Raw genomic sequence first — 19,750 nt, 5'->3', positions numbered from 1 at the left:
AGATAGTATTCCGCTGAGAATATGTTGTAAAAGAACGATTTGATGTACAATCACAATGATATGGGTGAGTTTATAGTACTAGTTCATAATCAGGTATAGACCACTAGTCCAATTCCAATGAGCTTGGTATGGCCTCTGATCTCACTAGAGGGCAGTGACGCGATGCATTTCAGGAATATTTTAACCAAATAAAGTGTTAATATCAAATAGGGCCCACTGTGTCTGTGGTATGAGGCATTGGTGTGTCAGTAAACCACAAAGTAGCTGTGTCCATCTTACGATGATTTGCTAAGTCTAAAGGGTACATAAGGGCCCACTTTAAGAACTGTGAGTGTGTGTGTGTGCGTTTGTGTGTGCGTGTTTGCTAAGTCTGTGTGTGTGTGTCTGTATATGTGTGGGAGTGTATGTGACAGGTGGGCTGTCTGCACATTGGAATTGAACCTGACAGCACAGCTGCTGATTACAATTTGAACACAGAGGGAGGCCAGGCGGTGTGCTGCATTACAGCACTACTGATAAAGGTCAAGTCATCTCTATATGAGACCAGAGAGCTAGAGAACATCAGTCACAGACAAACCATCCATTCAGCGCAGGCTAGATTCCTATTCAAACCAGATATAGGTCGCTGGAGACTGGTGGTGGCTGAAGGTTATTAGTCTCACTCTTCTATGAGAGTTCTACAAAAGGTAAACAATGCCTTTGTAGCCCTTTGGCAGCCATTTTGTATTGTTCATCAGACACCCATAAAAGGTACAGCCTGGGAGCTACACAGTGTATTAACACAAATGTTGATAAGGTTTTCATGTTTCCTGATGAAAGTGGTCGTTCTTACCAGATTAATTATTCTGCACTCTTAGAAAAAAAGGTGCTATCTAGAACCTAAAAGGGTTTGTCAGCTGTCCCCATAGGAGAACCATATGAAGAACCATTTTTGGTTCCAGGTAGAACCCTTTGGAGTTCCATGTAGAACCCTTTCCACAGAGGAACCTAAAATGGTTCTACCTGGAAACAAAAAACTGGGGACATTTTGTTGGTCCCCACAAGTCAAATGCTATTTCTAAGGGGTTTAGGGATAGATAGAATTAGAGGGTTAAGATAGAATTAGAGCTAAGGTTAGGTTTAGGAAAAATAGGATTTTGAATGTTTATAAATTGAGTGTCACCACAAGGTTAGTTAAAAAAGAGAGAGAGTGTGTGTGTGTGTGTGTGTGTGTGTGTGTGTGTGTGTGTGTGTGTGTATGTAGGGATATCCACACACGTTAGGCCGCTTCCATTAGGAACCAAATGATTAACTCTTGTTTCAACAAAACAATTTCCCATCCTTTCCTTCCATGTCTGTATAAACCTCTTCAGAACTCTCATACATACCTTACGCCCTGTACTGACCCCTTTACGAGTGCTAGCTGGTTGACTGGCTGAAACAAGAGGCTTCAATGAAAGCACTAGCTGAGATTGCTCACCCTCTTGTTAACCCTCTTTGTCTGAAACCAGTCGCTCACCTCAAGCACCATCATCAGCCGCTCGTTCCCCAGCCCCTCTCACTGACTCTGTGATTACCGACTGGCCCGGCTAAGGAGGGCTCACCCCCACTTTAAGGGATTACAAATTACAGTGTACAGACAAGGTGCTACTTGCTGTTACTGGGGAGACTACCAAACTAACTTATAAGTGCCTCTACATCATCACTTTCTCTTGTTATCAGTGGTTGTGTTTACTTTCCTTCTCGTTGCCATAAGTGGTGTACCTTTGTTGATCTGTGAGTCATTTTTAGAAGATAATGTCGCCATGTCTAGATGTGAGAGGGACTTGTGAACATGAGTTCTCATCTTGATTAGAGTTTAAGCTTTTAGACTGTACAACTAACATATCTTGTTTCATGTGGAAGAGTGGGTATGGGTGTTTGTCAGTATACCTAGAACAGCATAGAGTAGCTGAGGACTGGACACAAGTGATTCAAATGACCCCTTGCTCAATCCCAAACCATTTGGCACCAGCCACTGAAGGTAAGATGGATCCCTTAATATCAGCCACAACCACGACATGCTAAACTAAAGAAAGGAAGAAACAGAGGGGAGTTAGGGGAGAGATTCTCATTCCCTCCAACCTCTCTCTCACCACAAATTAATGTGCTTTCATCCACTTTCAATTCCCCTTATCAAACGGCAGCAGCAGAGGAAGCCTCCGATACTTAAAGTGACAGTGGCATTAAAGGATGGCCTTCATCTCCTGTCTCACAGGGAAAGTGACATTTAACCACACACCCAGGAACCTGTCACTTGTTTATTACACAAGACAGTCAGTGGATGAACGTTGAGGAGGGGAGGCCCCTACTGTAAATCACTGTGGCTGTAGACCACCGCATTCTCCCAGACGAGTCACATTAAAAGACAAGTTCCAAGAGGACATCTTGTCAGATATTATGTGACAGGCTTAGAGAGCCAAGGAGGAGTGTCGGCTGTGTCAAACTTTGATTAAAATGAGAGTGGTGGAAAATACTGGCTATCATTTATTTATCTGGCATTTGTGTGAACACAACGTACAGACATGAAAATGTGCTCTTAGGAGTAAGGAGACTCAAGGGTTTGTTTTTATACACATCAGCACAGGCATGTGGTGTTGGATGGCTGGGATTGAAGACTGACAGCAATATATTGCTGGGAGAGGACACATGCCCCCAGAGCAATACTGCAAGCTGATTCCAGTGACAAATATGTCCAAATGTGCATCTGGCAATAAGCTGTGGGGTATGAGATGTCACACTCATACTTGCGAGGAAAACAGCGGTCATCTCGCCAGCAGGATATGGTCTGTAACTCTACACAGCTGTATCTACACTATTAGAAAAAAGGGTTCCAAAAGGGTTCTTTTGCTGTCCCCATAGGAGAAATATTTTTGGTTCCTGGTAGAACCCTTTGTGTTCCATGTAGAACCCTTTCCACAGAGGGTTCTACATGGAACACAAAAAGGATTCTACATGGAACCCAAAAGGGTACTCTTTTGGGGACAGCCCAAAAAAACTTTTAGGTTCTAGATAGCACCTTTTTTTCTATTTTACCGTTATTTTACCAGGTAAGTTGACTGAGAACACATTCTCATTTATAGCAACAACCTGGGGAATAGTTACAGGGGAGATGAATGAGCCAATTGTAAACTGGGGATGATTAGGTGACCGTATGAGGGACAGATTGGGAATTTAGCCACGACACTGGGGTTAACACCACTACTCTTACGATAAGTGCCATGGGATCTTTAGTGACCACAGAGAGTCAGGACACCCGTTTAACTGTCACGGTTGTTGAAATGAGTGGACCAAGGCGCAGCGTGCATAGAGTTCCACATTATATTTAATAATGAAACTTACAACCAAAACACCAAAGAATATAACAAACATGCATTATTGCAGTGCTCAAAGCAACTATACAAAAACAAGATCCCACAACAAACAGGTGGGAAAAGGCTGCCTAAATATGATCCCCAATCAGAGACAACGATAGACAGCTGCCTCTGATTGGGAACCATACCAGGCCAACATAGAAATAACAAAACTAGAATGCCCACCCTAGTCACACCCCGACCTAACCAAAATAGAGAATAAAAAGGCTCTCTGAGGTCAGGGCGTGACATTAACATCCAGGCCGAAAGACGGCACCCTACACAGGGCAATGTCCCCAATCACTGCCCTGGGGCATTGGGATATTTTTTGTCCAGAGGAAAGAGTGCCTCCTACTTGCCCTCCAACACCACTTCCAGCAGCATCTGGTCTCCCATCTAGGGACCAATCAGGACCAACCCTGCTTAGTTTCAGAAGCAAGCCAGCAGTGGGATGCAGGGTGGTATGCTGCTGGCTAAGAGTGTACCAGAGACATTTCAAACCGGCTACTTTACATGGGGCCACAAAGCCCCTCTGTCCTTGGTCATGACACGAGTCACAAAGACGTCACAGTGCCTGCTTGACTGAACTCTTAGTGATTGTTGTTGAACTGCTTTCTTAAAAGACAGCTGTCATGCAATTCAACACAACAGACTGAGCACATGCACTGCAATACAAGCTACGTCATTTTCCAGAACCCATGAATAGCGAGAGTTACACACTCAGGATGGAAAACTAGAACAGTCAGTCACTGGTGACACTATACGGACAGACACTAATTGTCACTCAACTTTAAGAACTTTCAAAGAAGGAAGGGAAACAGGCTTATCAGTTTCAGTAATGAAATTAGGCTTTACTGTTCACAAGTCATAAAGTAGTGACATAAGATGGAAACCCCCTCAAAGTCATCCTCACTTGAATGGTTCAAATAGACACTGGAAACAGGATCAGCTAAAGGCGTCTGCAGGCTTTCCATCCGAAACAGTTTGTGCATATATTATAAAGACATTTTTGTTCTTTAGCAAAGGTTTTTCGGCTGTTCATAAGAACAAAAAAATTATTGAGGCAAGCAGAATTTCGGTAGCTGAAGTCTACGCCTCATTGGTCAGCAGTAGGGATTCTTCAAGTGTTTGTTGTCATTCACAACGATAGACGACTTGTTTTCATGCAAAAAAATAGTTCCCTTGAGAAATACTGCACCAAACATCTTAGCGACTTCTAAATGAAAAACTTTTAAATGAATTACAGATTTTTTGAGTTATCTTAGATTAATTCTGACTAATTTGAGGAAGTGTATACTGGCTACGGCATCTCAAGGTGGACAAACAGTACTATTGCCACTTTTTTTTCTTTTCAAGCAAAAGTCTTCTAAGGGAGTATGCGAGCACACTTGTTCGGTTCACCTAGTTGAGTTATTGGGACTCACAGAACAGAGTCAGAGAGGGAGAGAGTAGGAGGGGCACAGGGTGCGGTTTTAGACTGCCAGCTGACTTGCGATTGGCTAACCTCTCAGCCAATGACTCCGAAGACAAATGAAGTGTCACAGAGAGAGATTAGATAAATAAGTGGAGTGAAGAGCAGGAGGCCTGCTCAGGTTTATTTCAATTTGGCAGAGTCGCCAGAGCGTGGCTGGGACTTCATCCCTAATGACCTAAGGGGGGATGGGAGGGAATGGGAGAGGGCTAGCTCTCCCTGAGTGTGTGTGTGCTACTCTAATGGTTGGAGGGGAGGCTGGAACAGAAACAAACAGAAGCTTATGTCCAGCGGATAGAGACCTGTTTTACTTAAACGTGATGGGTCAATAAATATTTAAAAAACATACATGACCAATTTAATAAAATAAGTAATAATTGCCTCTACATCCGTGTCTCATGTCTGTTTGCTCTTCTTGGTGAGGTAGCTCTGATAGTAGAAGTTTCTGAAGAGTACGATGAGGCTGAGGGAGTAGGCAAACACCACAGCATTCATGGAGTCTGGGAAGTCGCAGTCAGTGAACAGGTTGTAGCTGGTGTGGATGGTCACTATGAAAAACTGGAGCTGGGGTCACAGAGGGTCAACATAACCAGTGTCAATAAGAAGAAAGCTCAGTTGTGGGCTTCTAGTGTGACCACATTGAAAGTACACAGTTGTAGAGCCCATAAAAGAGTTCACGTATTCAGCACTGATGCAGCTTCATACAGTACATGCAGTATGATCCTATTGTCTTCACACAACAGTTATTAGCGGGGGTGTTACAATAAGGCTTCAGGGTTAATAAGGTCAGTGATGATCTCAAAACATGGCTAAAACTATCATTTTGATATCATGGATCGTCAGTCTTTGCATACATAGCTCTTGCTTTGAATTTGAGAGTGGTTCCTGTTCTCCAGGCCCATCCCTCAACGTTTTACCAAAACACAGGTGGGAAGACAGCTTTGTTATTGTTTCAATTAAGGATTCCAGCTGATAATGCAAAATGTAGATTTCTGCCGAAATAGACATACCCAAAAGTAATAATTTTTCATGAGATGGCCATAAACAATAACTAGTTAATTGCTGCATAGTTCTAGGAAGGTCTGGTTAAACATAGTTGTACATTGCTGAAGTGTACTTACTTTCGAGGACACAAGCTCAAGTAAATATTACAAATATTATAAAAATATACAGTACCAGTCAAAAGTTTGGACACACCTACTCATTCCAGGGTTTTTCTTATTTTTCTTATTTTCTACATAAAGTAGTGAAGTCATCAAAACTATGAAATAACACATATGGAATCATGCATTAATCAAAAAAGTGTTAAAGAAATGAAAATATATTTTTATATTTGAGATCTTCAAAGTAACCACCCTTTGCCTTGATGACAGCTTTGCACACTCTTGGCATTCTCTCAACCAGCTTCATGAGGTAGTCACCTGGAATGCATTTCAATTAAAAGGTGTGCCTTGTTAAAAGTTAATTTGTGGAATTTCTTTCCTTCTTAATGCATTTGACCCAATCATTTGTGTTGTAACAAGGTAGGGGTGGTATACAGAAGATAGCCCTATTTGGTAAAATACCAAGTCCATATTATGGCAAGAACAGATGAAATAAGCAAAGAGAAACGACAGTCCATCATTATTTTAAGACATGAAGGTCAGTCGCAAAAACCATCAAGCAGCCAACAAGTGCTCAGCATATGTGGGAACTCCTTCAAGACTGTTGGAAAATAATTCCTGGTGAAGCTGGTTGAGAGAATGCCAAGAGTGTACAAAGCTGTCATCAAGGCAAAGGGTGGCTACTTGGAAGAATCTAAAATCTAAAATCTATTTTCATTTGTCCAAACTTTTGACTGGTACTGTATGTTCAACAAAAGTGGAATAGCTCTTGAAATGACTGAAATGCTTTCTAAATAAATAAATACAATTAGAAACAACTTACTATGAGATTTAATATTTATTTTAACTGTAAAATAAATATGATCGCATTTAGTGACAGTACAAATGTGGCCCCATTTCATGTAACTGAAGACAGAGCATTTTCTGCCAAGCCTCCTCTGAGCAACGCCATTCGAATTGCTGCAGACTCGTTACAACTTCAGCTTTCTTTACACACAAAGTGAGTTTGTCCCTCTGTGACCAAAAGAAAGTGGTCGTGTTTCAATTCTATGAAATTATTTACAATGTTTTCATGTTGAGAGTTCTAAATCCGGCTGAGAATATCACAGTGAGATGAAACCACGATAGCTGAAATCGCTAGACTCTCCCCTTTAATATGTCGTCTCAGTTGCTCAGAGGGAGAGCAAATCTATTATTTGTCTGGATAAGCCAGAAAATGTGACATGTCACTCCCTATGCTAATGTGGGGTATGAAAACGTATACTTCAAGCCAGGTCTACTGACAGAGAGCAGACGGATGGGGCTTTCTGCCAATATAAGGCACTGGACCCTGTGAAGTTCACATAGTGCTTTGTATAGCAACATGTCAGTCAGAACCGGTAATATAGGGGACTTAACATTAAAGGGGTTTTAAAGCCCTTTGAGGTTCTTAGGGTAAAATCCCCTACAGGATATAAAGTAAATGTACATTTGTATTATCTAGACTCTAGTGAATGTACTGTATGGGCGCCATTTTGGAGGCCATACTGTAGCAGAGGCTCTGCATCAAGGCGACTCTACTCACCAGCTGCAGGGAGGTGAGGTAGCGCTTCCACCACAGATACTGCTGCATGTGAGGCCCCAGCGCTGCCAGCCCATAGTATAGATACATCACCACATGCACCAATGAGTTGATAAGGCCTATAAGGAAGGCTGGAGGGAGGAGAACACACAATACACAGAGATTGGGCGATTCATTCAGTCATAAGTTTACAGCAGTTCTTCATTTATTACAAGGTCAGTTGTTTATAACTTGTTTCTAAAGCTGGGTTCTTTAATTGAATAACAAGGTTTTGATTCATCCTTTATTTTATCTCAAGGCGTAACTAACTATCTGCCCATCTTAGTACATGCAATGTGAAAATAAATAGCCAGGCTGTGTTGACTATCTTTAAACCAAAAGGAGGGCAAATGCTGCACTAAGATGCTTGGCCAGCTGTTTTCTGCAAACTCACCGCCATTTTAAACAAATTATACAGCATCTTAGTGCCAAAAACTTGTCTTAATCCTGGCCGTTCTGTTCCTAGCTGGTCTATTTTGATCACTGCTTTGACCACTGCAAATGTCCTTTTCAAATAGCAGGGGTATGGAACAGTTCCAAGGACACTGTAGGTATCACGGCATGTGTTCCAGATTCATTGAAATGTCAGGTGCATTTCAATGTGTGGGTGTGTGTACTGTATGTCTCCTACAGAACAAGTCCTGTATGAATAGCCTAATCATTATTTCAACCAAGACTGAGCAGGAAGCAGACACAAGAAATAGATTGTGCAGTGCCATACTGTTACATATAGGACAGAACTGTCTGGGTCTAACACTGGGTAAATGAATCACCGTCTCGGCTGTAGTAATGTGACAACCCTTACACTGGCCTCCTGCCACGTATTTGACCCCAGCCCACCAGTTGAAGATCATGGTGCCGTGGTGGTAGACATGCAGGAACGTCAGCTGACTGTTCTTCTTCCTCAGGATGAAGAAAAGCTGGAAGAGACGTGTCATATTTCATTTATTTATCAAACATGACAGATATACAAGAATATGACAAGAAACACAATTAGCTACAGTCACATGGACAGAAGACAGCACATTAAAGATGTCTTGATAGAAGCGATGTAATAAGAGCACACCGTTCTTGCTTCAACCTGGGATAGTAGAATCCCTGATGTGTACTTACAGTGTCACTGAGCTCGATGACTTTGGAGAAGAAGAACCACCAGCAGACCGTGGCCATCTGTTCAGAACACACAGAAGATACATTTCAGCAGTAGGTTAAGATTAGAAACCATTTACATACAGTATATGTACATTAAGGCAATTGCAAAGCATTGCAGTGGATATGAGTTACCCGCATTGCCAGTGGGCTGGTGTTGTAGTCCACAGGCTGACATAATATACTATAATTTGCCAACCAGGATGACGCTGTGAACTGAGGAGAGAGTAAAATGCATTAAAATACTATATGCTTACAGGTAGAGAAATAGCTACTCATCATCACTTATTTACACATACACTATATAACAAGGATGTAGATAGGTACTGTAATGTGTACAATAGATCCAAAGCACATCCAATATGAGTAAAATAGCTACACGTTATCCATGCTTTCCACTGTTTCCATACCTCATAGAACATGTAGGCAGACAGGCAGACCATAGCAAAGTTGTAAATGATGAGCACAGGCTTGAGGTTGACTGGCTGTCTCTGAGCCATCAGCTTGGGGCCCACCCATATTAGGAGCAGGTAGCACAGGAAGATGCAAGTGATTGGCACAGGTGAGTACACCAGCAACCAGCTGTCAGTTCTTTTGTCTGAAAGCACACAGAGACCGCATTACTATAGGATAAGAAAATGGATAGGTGAAGCAATGATTTACATATGTTGGTCTTGTACTGGTAACTTCAGTCAGCACTGTCTGGTTTTAGAAGCTGGGCACAGTTACCTCCATTATCTAGCACCCCTTGGTAGAACAGTTGGATTTTCTGCCATGTTGTGGCCATCCCTAAACGCTGCAAAAATGCATTATATGATGAGTTAAATGCATTTTATCACTTTACATTATATAAAGTAAATATTCACTCTGATGAAGCTATCCAAATAGTTGGTGTGAATTATTTGCTCCTAGAAGTTTACATTTTATAACTCATATAGCAGATTTCAGAAGGATGTCTATGCAAGCGACAGTACTGCCACCTAACGTCAGATTGGTAAATTATGAAAAGGGTCACAATTGCAAAACAAGCACAGAAATACTGTATCTGAGACGTTTTGTTGATAGGCTACTCAAATCAGTCGGCCGGCTGGATAAGCTAAAGTAGGTTTAGCTTCTTGCTTCAGGAGGATTTAGAAAATCCCTGACACAACGACACAGCATATTGAACCTCGGATAACCTCTTCTGTATTTTAACTCTCTGTCGCCTACAAGAGTTACACTTTTATGATTTTTTCTCTCTCACAGAAGTGTGTATAGCTCTTTATGAAATAACAAGGTGTTGGCATGAATAGTGGTATAGATAATAATGGTGATGATACAATTATGAAGGTATTTCTCTTGGTTATACCACTACAGTCTAGGCTAGAGGGACATTCCTTTTAGGAATGACAAAATAACTATTTAGGCTAGGCCTAACTGATTTTGTCATACGAAAGTCATTTATAATAGGCTGTAATTGTCTATTTTCAGGTGCGAGATTAACAGAACTTACTTCGTAGGCTGCACTCATCGACCGGAATGCACAAATTGCAGATCTGATGGTCGCAAACCATCTAACCATGGTTGAATTTGTCCGCCATCCAGCGCAGCATTCTCTCTGAGTGTTGATGGCGATATGAGTGAGCTGAATTGTCGTTTACCATCACCCCCCGCGGCAATGAGGTAATCCACCTGCTGTGCATGGTATTTTAGCCTATAGCTGAGCCCTAGGCTATCTATGGGTACTTTTCCCACCACTGCTCCAGACAAGCAAAATAAATCTACCCTGCCCCACCCTTTATAACATAGAAACACAACATATTGAAATGATTTTGATTACATTAATACAACAACATAATCATAAGTTTAATTGTGAATTCAGATTAGTTATATAGAACATAGTAGGCGTAGGCTACCTGCTTGTGAATAACCAGTATCTAACCATGGAACAACCAGCAACCTGGAACGTAAATCTTATGTCGGAGTCCGGAATGTATATATCATATATGCATATATACACTACCTTTCAAAAGTTTGGGGTCACTTAGAAATGTCCTTGTTTTCCATGAAAACATACATGAAATTAGTTGCAAAATGAATAGGAAATATAGTCAAGACGTTGACAAGTATACCCTGAAGTCATGCACACTGCCCTGCATGGGTTCGGTGACTGTCAGTCCAACTTTCCTTAGCACAGCATCTGTCTACAGACACCTCCGTAAGGTTTGACCTGCAGACTTCATAAACTGCAGAGGAGAGCAGGACCTGTCACCAGACCACATGTAGGGAAGACATACTGTATTTCAAGGGCCTAAATAATTCCAGTTTACTGTACAGGTTTGCCTTATCAGACACAATTGACAGGTACAGACAAAATCAAATTTAATTCATACAAAACTATTTATCGGACGGTCAAGTCACTGACACAAGCCACCACCATGCTAATTAACAATTACTCATCTCAGAAACGACACAGACAATGTTAATTGGAGTCCTGTTTATCTGCATCTGACCCATGATTGTGGTGGTGCTGATGATGCTGCTGGTGGTGGGGGTACTGATGATGCTGGTGATGTATGTGTGACATGTTACCACCCCCCTCAGACGACATCTGGCGTCCATCAATTTGGAACTGGGTTGCTGACGGTATCGACATCAATAGACCTCACTGTATCAACCACTGTGCTGTCTGTCTCGTTAACACGCATCTCTGAACTGCTCAGTGTCTCGTTTCTCTGGGTGCTGTTCCACCCATCTGAGGAGGTTGTGTTGGAGTCCACCTGTAGAAGAGTAGAACAAACTAAAGTTAACAAAATAGGTACAAGCTAAAAATACACCTAGGAGATCCGCAGAGAGATCTCTATTATTTGGTTCACTAATCAGAACCTTTATTACGCTACAAAGCCGAATCATAGAGAATTACTAGAAAGAGAAGAGTCTGTGGTGTTTTCCTGTTTTAGTAATTGTATTTCTATGGAGCACTTCTGCAGACAGTAGTGTTTTCAATTGAGAAGCCAAACTGAAATGAAATGTCTGCAGTTCCCTTAAGAATTGTGCTTTCACTTACGGTGCAGTTGCCACAGATGTCCTTGTGGTAGGTGGCTCTGACGGCTGCCTCTATGTAGGGGTAGTGGAGGAAGCTGTAGGGTAGGACTATGTGGAACGTCAGTCTCCCACATCTGTCAGAGAGAGGAGGGGTTAGGAGAGAGATACATTACATGGCCACACGAATGAGGTGTCACACCAGTTCTAAAGATCTCTGTAGATAGAAAATGTCTCAATAAAACCTGATAGATACTTCATACCATTAAAGTCAAAGAGCAGTGATAAGCTTTAGATTAGGGCTGACGGGTTTCCTTCAATCAATACAAGCCCATTCCTTATTCATGAGAGATGTATCATTTTGAGAAACAACATGACAGTATTTTGGGCCTCTTTGATGGCTCTTATCTGTCATATTGAAGTGAAGAAGTAATTCAGTTACTCTTGGAGGACAGTGGAAGTTGAAAAAATGACTTATTTATTGTTTAACTTCTTGACGCTAGGAGGCAGAATTTTTATGTTTGGAAAAATAACGTTCCCAATGTAAACGGCCTATTTCTCAGGCCCAGATGCTAGAATATGCATATAATTGACAGATTAGGATAGAAAACACTCTAAAGTTTCCAAAACTGTCAGAATATTGTCTGTGAGTATAACAGAACTGATTTTGCAGGCGAAAACCTGAGGAAATCCAACCCGGAAGTGCCTCTTATTTGGAAGAATCCCTGTTCCATTGCCTGCCTATCCTCCATTTAAATTAAGACCCAAAAGAGTGAAATTGTGAAAATTATGATAATGCCCTGTTAGTGTAAGAGCTGTTTAAAAAGACAGACTGAAATGTCAGCATGTTTTGGTGGGATGGTGTTTTGGTCTGTAAATTAGTTAATACTGTATACCAATAAGAAAGAGAGTTCCAAACCTCTGCCAGTAACTGTTCATTTTCAGTTTCCCCCTCCCCACTCAAGACCACTCCCAGACAGTCCTAGAAAAATTATTGCTGGAGAAATGTATCTTTGATAAGAAGCTATTTTTTCAAAAAGTTTACATTTTAATTGAAAACAATCACCATTAGGTAGGCCTACTTAATTGTTACCCAGAAATCATTTGATATTGAGAAAAAAAACAGCTGCATTGGACCTTTAAGTAAAACCAAGGCATTTCGGCTCTTATCATGGTTCATCAGGGTTTTTGCGCCTCAATTTCTGCACCTTGGTTGGAAAGCGAGGTAATAGCGGCAGTGTTACCTTCCATTATTACCTGTCATATACCAGGAAGTCGTCCTTGTCTCCATCCAAGGCCTCCCAGACGTCGTCCTGTAACGGGGCCTGTTGGTAGACAGGGATGCCCGGGGGGGCCCTCCTCTTCAGCTCCCAGTACATGGCTCTGGACTGGGCCACCCTCTCGTTCACGATGAGGAACGACACGTCTGTCAGGTTGCTGCGGAGCAGCTTGTCACGCAGGCCTCCTAGTCTACTCAGCAGCAACAGGACAATGGCAGATCAGTCATGACGAGGTGCCACTTGATTGCCACTAGATGGCGTTATTTACTAATTTCCCATTCTTTCATAATTCAGATAATTTCTCTCTACTGTTTGGGAAGGCTGCTCTCAATAAATCTGAAATGGATCACCAGCAGCATTACATCAACAACTTTACATACATTTGTTTGTAAATACATTATTATTACATCTATATGATTTCTATACCAAATCTTTGCACAGTGGTATAATAACAGTATGTTGCAGTAGGTCTACAGTAATGTTATGCAAGACAGATTCGGAAGACTTCTCTCTTACTTGGAGGCCTGTGTGAGGCAGAAGTGTCAGCTGGCTTTCAGCAGAGCCAGAACAACTACATTTCCCAGCAGCTCCTTCATGGGTGCCCCATGGCCCTTGATCTCCCAGTGTGGTGCAGGCTTGCAGATCTTGGAGGCATCATTGTCCCCTTCTACTAACAGAGGCGATGCACATAGGAGCACTGGCAGAGCAGCACACAGCCACAGAGTCAAGAGACTCTGCATCATGTAATCCAAATATCACCTAAAAAGAGTTCCAAGAGAGAGGCCGATGTCAGAAGTTCATTTTCAGATGTGATGGTCATTACAACTCTTCGTATGTATCACTAGCAAGGAACATAGCCATAGTCTCTGCTACATACAGTATGCAAAATATGGACTTCTGAATGGCATGATACCTGGACTGACCTCTGTCCTCGTTGAGCCTCTCTTCTGCTTCACACAACTAAGCAATACAATGTTACGCTGCTGTTTTTAAGCCCTTATCTCAGGTAAGCACTGCCCCCAAAACAAACAGAGTAAGCCACTGTGTTTACTTTAGGGTAAGAGGGTTGTGAAACCCAACACTAACCTGTCAATTCCAGATATGTTTTCTTCTCTATGAGGCTACAATTTTGGATAATTACATTTTACATTTAAGTCATTTAGCAGACGCTCTTATCCAGAGCGACTTACAAATTGGATGATGTAATTCATGGTAAGGAAAATTGGTCAAATGGTATTGTATTCTAATAAATGTTATAGACACCAGATCCAAGGCACTGAATTCCATGCTCATTCCATGCTGATTCCATGCTGATTCCATGCTGATTCCATGCTCATATACTGTGTGTGATGGCTGACAAATAATGCCAAAACAGGAAAACTATAGAACAAAAAGGGTTGTGTAAATCTTCAAAAACAACATTATCAAACTGATTGTATATATACTCCACAATGAGAAATCATTGATCACAATTTAGCAAGGTTTACCAAGAAGTGGGTCAGGGGTCCAACTGTGTGGGAGTAGAATAAATGTGTGACATACAAACACGTCTACAAGTAGCATGTCTGATTCTGAGAACTCCAAATAAATTCAGCACCAATGGTCTTTTCATATTTGGAGTAACAAAAATCAGAAACGTCTTTTCTGCCCCTCTTTTGGCTCTCAGAATTTTGGAAAAACACTGCAGTTGATTTTTGACCACATAAACAGCAATGCTCTTTCTACCCTGAATGATTAGGTCAAAGTACAGTACAGGCTAAAAGTAATTCTACAGGGTGATGGGCATGGCTTTTCAAAGGTCACAACATTCCAGAGGAGCGCTATAGATATGAATACAAATCCAAATATAATAAATATGTGAACAGAATAGTTGCTGTTTCAAGAATCAGTTTCATAGTATCTATACTGAACAAAAATATCAATGCAACATGCAGTTACTGAGTTACAGTTCATACAAGGAAATCAGTCAATTTAAATAAATTCATTAGGCCCTAATCTATGGATTTCACATAACTGGACAGGGGCTCAGCCATGGATGGGCCTGGAAGGGGATAGGCCCACCCACTTAGGAGCCAACCAATCAGAAGGCGTTTTACCCCACAAAAGGGCTTCATTACAGACAGAACTACTCAGTTTCATCAGCTGTCCGGGTGGCTGGTCTCAGACGTTCCCGCAGTTGAAGAAGCCGGATGTGGCATCCTGGGCTGGCGTGGTTACACGTGATCTGCGGTTGTGAGGCCGGTTGGACGTACTGCCAAATTCTCTAAAAAGACGTTGGAGGCAGCTTACGGTAGAGAAATGAACATTCAATTCTCTGGCAGCAGCTCTGGTGGACATTCCTGCAGTCAACATGCCAATTGGATGCTCGCTCAAAACTTGAGACATCTGTGGCGTTGTGTGACAAAACTGCACAAGGTGCACCTGTGTAATGATCATGCTGTTTAATCAGCTTCTTGATGTCACACATGTCAGATGGATGGATTATCTGGGCAAATGAGAAATGCTCAATAACACAGATCTAAACAAATTTGTGCACAACATTTGAGAGTAAGAAGCTTTTTGTGCGTATGGAACATTTCTGGGATCTTTAATTTCAGTTCATGAAACATGGAACCAACACTTTACATGTTGCGTTTATATTTTTATAGTTATAGTGCTATGAGTAAGGTATGGTCTCCTTTGCAAAACAATGTTTCACACTGTTGATAAAAGTGAACACTTCAACATCACAAAAAACAAAAGCCACAAACATAGGCAGCCTACTTGATAGTAGTGATGGGAGTAAAAGAAAAAAAATCAAGTTACATATTGGTATATTTTTTTGACGATGTATCATTTTGACAATATCTCAATATTATATTTTACGCTGGTTGAGTGTACCTGCACCAAAACTCTAGTATTTCTTCTTCATAGCTTGTTCTCCATCTTCTTTTTAAATAGGGAGCCAATTTGTTTTCAGCACTTTTATTTCCATGACTGATCAAAACTTGTTTTCTCAAGGCTCTTTCTTGTCCCTTTGCAGAAGACATATGAGCGATATGTTTGGAACACTTGACTAAGAGTTGAGGAGACTGACTGCATCACTTCTTTTTATAAGAAACATCAATATGTTAAAAATCCCAAATTGTTTGCAGTCAACTTACACACAGCTCTGACACAGACACTTACCCCACCAGACATGCCACCAGGGGTCTTTTCACAGTGCCCAAATCTTGAATAAATTGAAGAAAGCGTACAGTATTATATAGAGCCATTACTGCATGGAGCTCCGTTCCATCTCATATTGCTCAAATGAACAGCAAATCAAAAAAAAAACACAGATAAAGCAACACCTCCACCCTGTTTGACCTAGAGGGTTTGTGTGTATGTATTGATATGTAGGCTACGTATGCCTTTTTTTTTTTGTCTATTAATGTTCTGCATTATGTCACATTTCATGTTTTGTGTTGACCCCAGGAAGAGTTTTTGCTGCAACAGCTAAGGGGATCCTAATAAAATACCAAACATCGAATCGCAATAAAAGTATTGTGATAATACTGTATCATGAGGTCCCTGGCAATTCCCAGCATTACTTGATAGATTTCTTTATTCTTTTACAGTACCATTGTTTTGATCAGGGTACTGTATACTCTCCTGCCTCTTTAGTGTGTTTTCAACAAACCTCCTCCCACCCAGAGGTTCTGCTTGCTGGCTAATATCCCATTAGTGATTGTAACAAAATAAGCCTCAGGTTATTCAGCCTAAGTTCAGGTGGAGCAGCCAGTAAACAATGCAGCTACCACAGTTCTCCAAAGGCTGCATACTGCATTGCAGTTTCCAAATGCAGCTAAACAGATTCCCATTACAAAATACAAACAAATCATCCAATTTGTTCACTTAACATAAGTGACAATGAAGAACAACTAAAAACTCTGCAAACAGGGGTTAAAATTCTGCTCTTCCTTTGCATTTGTCAAACATTCTCAGCTGAAGAAAAAAGGTGTACAGCAAATGATTTAGCGTAGCTTCTGAATTATGACCTCACATTGAGCACAGAAAGGTGATTTGAAATTGCAGCTTCAAAGCTTAAAGGAGCAATCAGCAGTTGCTACATCCATTTTTGGACTTAGAAATTAATGATATGTACCCATTGATTCTTGAAGAATATAACTTATGAACTTAGTTCAACTGTCGTACCCCATTAGAACTCCAAATATATGCTTGTTTTACTCCAATGTTTATAGACAAAGAAAATGTAACAAACACTATATAACCTCAAAACATTGTTAAAATTATAATTTTGATATCATGGATGGTCAATCCTTGCATCCATAGGTCTATGAATTTGAGAGTGATTAAATTTCTCCAGCCCCATCTCTCAGCTTTTTAATGATCCAGGGGTGAGGAGGCCGCTTTGTTATTGTTTCTTCTGCCGATTGCCGCTTTAAGGCAGATGACTGCTGCTCTTTATTGTTTTGAAGGAGCTTATGTTTCATTCCCAAAATAAACACCAACTTCTTTAGCATGAGTAAACCATTCTAAAAAAACACTTAAGTGAAACCAAGTCCAGAAGCAAGAACGCTTTAACACTAACATCTCCCATTGTGCATATGCTTCCACATTTTCTTCACCGCATAGGCCTAGTAGCTGTCGTCAGTCTTTGTTATATTGTCCTGTCATTTTGCGTTGCATTCTTCAAAATGAAACACATATTCAAACAAATTGATCAAAAATCTCTCTTTCATGAGTCATGACATCACTCCAATGAAAGCCTCATTGTCCCCATCTCCCTCTGGACTGTCACATGTAGATATGATTCCTAGACCAAGCTCTGCAAGCTCATCACAGCCCATGGCTGTCGTCACCATGATTTTTTCCTCCAGGCGGTTGCATAAAGTTCTATAAGAGGGCAAAGGGTAGCCTAACTCCCGAAGGAATTCGTAACCCTTGGCACCAACTGCACATCGGATTTTACGAGCCTTCAGCACTGTCTCGTGGGACCACACAGCTCTCCGGGAACGCTTGGTCAGGGTCAGGGCACGGATCTGGTCTTCATACAAAAATGTCTGGAGGCCCCTCTCTATTCTGTCCAGTTTGAACATCCTCTTCTTCATTTCCTCAGCCTGCACACAAGTTAACATGTTGAGGAGGTGTTATCTTTTCCAAGATTCTCACAAAATGTTATGTTTTTCTTCTGTGAGAAAATTCTAATGACTGAAAGCGTAAAGGGTCCATTGTATAATTTCACATAACATAATAATTTACACTGAAAAGATTTGACTAGAGAAAGATGTTTTAGGAAATATGAGGCAATAGTCTGAAATTAGTTGGGAAAAGGGAGCTACCAACACACCTCTTTCTGAAGTCTGGCAGTGTGTTGCATTTCTTGTTCCAGCAGGGTTTTGTAAGGTTGACAATGGGTGCAGGGACGTTCCTCTGCCTTGTGTAGTTCATCAGCATCTTCCTCCATGCCCAGAGTTGGTTGCCGCCGTGCATAGCCATGATCCCCCACATTCAGATCTCTCTCTACTAGGTATACAGAGAACATTAACAACACATCTGAATCATTCACTTGATCCACTGTTACAATCAGGAACTAACAGTTAAAAAAAAAAATTGTTAGCACAACTGGACCAACATTTGCATTAGGCCTACTAGTATTCAACAATAGTAGGCTATCTGATGTGTCAATATCTATTTTGACAGATGTGATTTTGAGAAATAAAGAAAAAAGTAGTTACCTGGCTCTGGTTTGAAAGGTAGCACTATCTGTGGGGTGATGGGATAAGGTGGATTTTGCACACTGAAAAGAGTGGGGATAGCGTTTGGTTTCAGCTTCTTTCCCCCTGCTGGCGACCTGGCTATTTCTTCAAACTGACTCAGCTCAAAATGGTCCTGCAAGAAGACATAGCTGTAGGATTAGCTGGCTAAATATCGATGTATTTTCTCTTGGTGCATTATATATTGCACTAAATCAATTAAGTTATTATATTCAAAGTGTAGACAAACATGTCAACATGTTTTGTTCTAATTTGGAGTTGGGAATTGTTGACTGGTGGACCAAACTAGCTAACGTTAGCTAGCCAGTAAGGTTAACATTAGTCACCCATAAACTTGCCTGGCACAGTCTGGAATGTGGAGTTGGTACAAAATTACGCCGGCAGTTTACAAGCCATTTATTCTTGCGTATAGGCTCTTTTGGAAAACGAAATAGTTGCTTCCCAATGGTTGTTGAGTTTGAGCAATTTGGAGCGGAACACCCACCCATACCTATCGAGCTAACAAGTCAAAACTGCTGAATGCAGCTAGCTAGCAAGCGAACTATAGCCCCAGTTACTTGCATTCCAATCAAACAACAGAGCTAGCTTGTAGCTAGCGAAGGCTACCAGAACTTTACACTTGTTCTCATAGGAAACAAAACTAAATAGAACATGGTTGAAACATGAGCTCACGTAAGATATTTTATCATCCCAAAGGTTCACAAAAGTATTAAGCGATGTTAGCATGCCAAATAATATGAAATTGCAAAGTAAATAATTTCCGACTTTGTTTGAGCCAAAATGGCGCACCTGCCCTCAACGGTTGTTTGATAACGTCACGGGTTTGAGCTGCCCATATGACTGCATGTTTCAAATATTTCTTCAAGAGAACTATACAGTATCCTTCATTAAAAATCGATTTATACAGACTAACAAAATATACAATATATATTTTGTCAACATCGTCCCCATATTGAAAGGATGGTTATAGGATGGTAAAAACGAATGTTCTACATT

At 41.1% G+C, this 19,750-nt stretch overlaps 3 protein-coding genes across 4 annotated transcripts; all 3 read right to left on the bottom strand.

Moving 5' to 3' along the window:
• Positions 1-3,545: 3,545 nt before the first annotated feature.
• LOC111956896 (very long chain fatty acid elongase 4) lies at positions 3,546-10,415 on the bottom strand. Its single transcript, XM_023977596.2, has 8 exons — positions 10,187-10,415; positions 9,424-9,490; positions 9,105-9,292; positions 8,830-8,910; positions 8,659-8,715; positions 8,351-8,465; positions 7,510-7,637; positions 3,546-5,406 (listed from the first exon to the last, which is right to left on the bottom strand). The coding sequence occupies exons 1-8, from the start codon at positions 10,253-10,255 to the stop codon at positions 5,239-5,241; spliced, it is 873 nt and encodes a 290-aa protein (XP_023833364.1). The 5' UTR covers positions 10,256-10,415; the 3' UTR covers positions 3,546-5,238.
• Positions 10,416-10,518: 103 nt separating this feature from the next.
• Positions 10,519-13,990, bottom strand: LOC111956897 (selenoprotein Pb-like). The gene is given in 6 exon segments (XM_070436523.1): positions 10,519-11,296; positions 11,298-11,453; positions 11,741-11,852; positions 12,973-13,185; positions 13,512-13,754; positions 13,909-13,990. Coding segments are annotated over 5 exon segments (849 nt in total). The 5' UTR covers positions 13,739-13,754; positions 13,909-13,990; the 3' UTR covers positions 10,519-11,155.
• Positions 13,991-15,565: 1,575 nt separating this feature from the next.
• On the bottom strand, positions 15,566-19,644 carry LOC111956715 (THAP domain-containing protein 2-like). Of its 2 annotated transcripts, none has more exons than XM_023977254.3 (4): positions 19,093-19,644; positions 18,716-18,869; positions 18,328-18,500; positions 15,566-18,097 (listed from the first exon to the last, which is right to left on the bottom strand). In XM_023977254.3, the coding sequence occupies exons 1-4, from the start codon at positions 19,240-19,242 to the stop codon at positions 17,723-17,725; spliced, it is 852 nt and encodes a 283-aa protein (XP_023833022.1). In that variant the 5' UTR covers positions 19,243-19,644; the 3' UTR covers positions 15,566-17,722. The 2 variants fall into 2 exon arrangements, with proteins under 2 accessions (XP_023833022.1, XP_023833021.1); XM_023977253.3 differs by having other exon boundaries at positions 18,328-18,503; positions 19,093-19,642.
• Positions 19,645-19,750: the final 106 nt, after the last annotated feature.

This window comes from Salvelinus sp. IW2-2015, linkage group LG32 (assembly GCF_002910315.2).
Source record: "Salvelinus sp. IW2-2015 linkage group LG32, ASM291031v2, whole genome shotgun sequence".
Taxonomy (NCBI): domain Eukaryota; kingdom Metazoa; phylum Chordata; class Actinopteri; order Salmoniformes; family Salmonidae; genus Salvelinus; species Salvelinus sp. IW2-2015.
Note: the sequence above shows the minus strand (reverse complement) of the source record. Positions and strands in the feature narration are given on the sequence as shown.

Coding starts and splice junctions, on each gene's coding strand:
- LOC111956896 (XM_023977596.2), bottom strand. CDS start 10,255: ATGGTTAGATGGTTTGCGACCATCAGATCTGCAATTTGTGCATTCCGG. Junction 8,911..9,104: donor CTGCCTACATGTTCTATGAG/GTATGGAAACAG, acceptor CTCTCTCCTCAG/TTCACAGCGTCATCCTGGTT. Junction 5,407..7,509: donor ACCTCACCTCCCTGCAGCTG/GTGAGTAGAGTC, acceptor CTGTGACCCCAG/CTCCAGTTTTTCATAGTGAC.
- LOC111956715 (XM_023977253.3), bottom strand. CDS start 19,242: ATGGGTGGGTGTTCCGCTCCAAATTGCTCAAACTCAACAACCATTGGG. Junction 18,870..19,092: donor CACATTCCAGACTGTGCCAG/GCAAGTTTATGG, acceptor GTCTTCTTGCAG/GACCATTTTGAGCTGAGTCA. Junction 18,504..18,715: donor ACCTTTCAAACCAGAGCCAG/GTAACTACTTTT, acceptor CTGTATACCTAG/TAGAGAGAGATCTGAATGTG.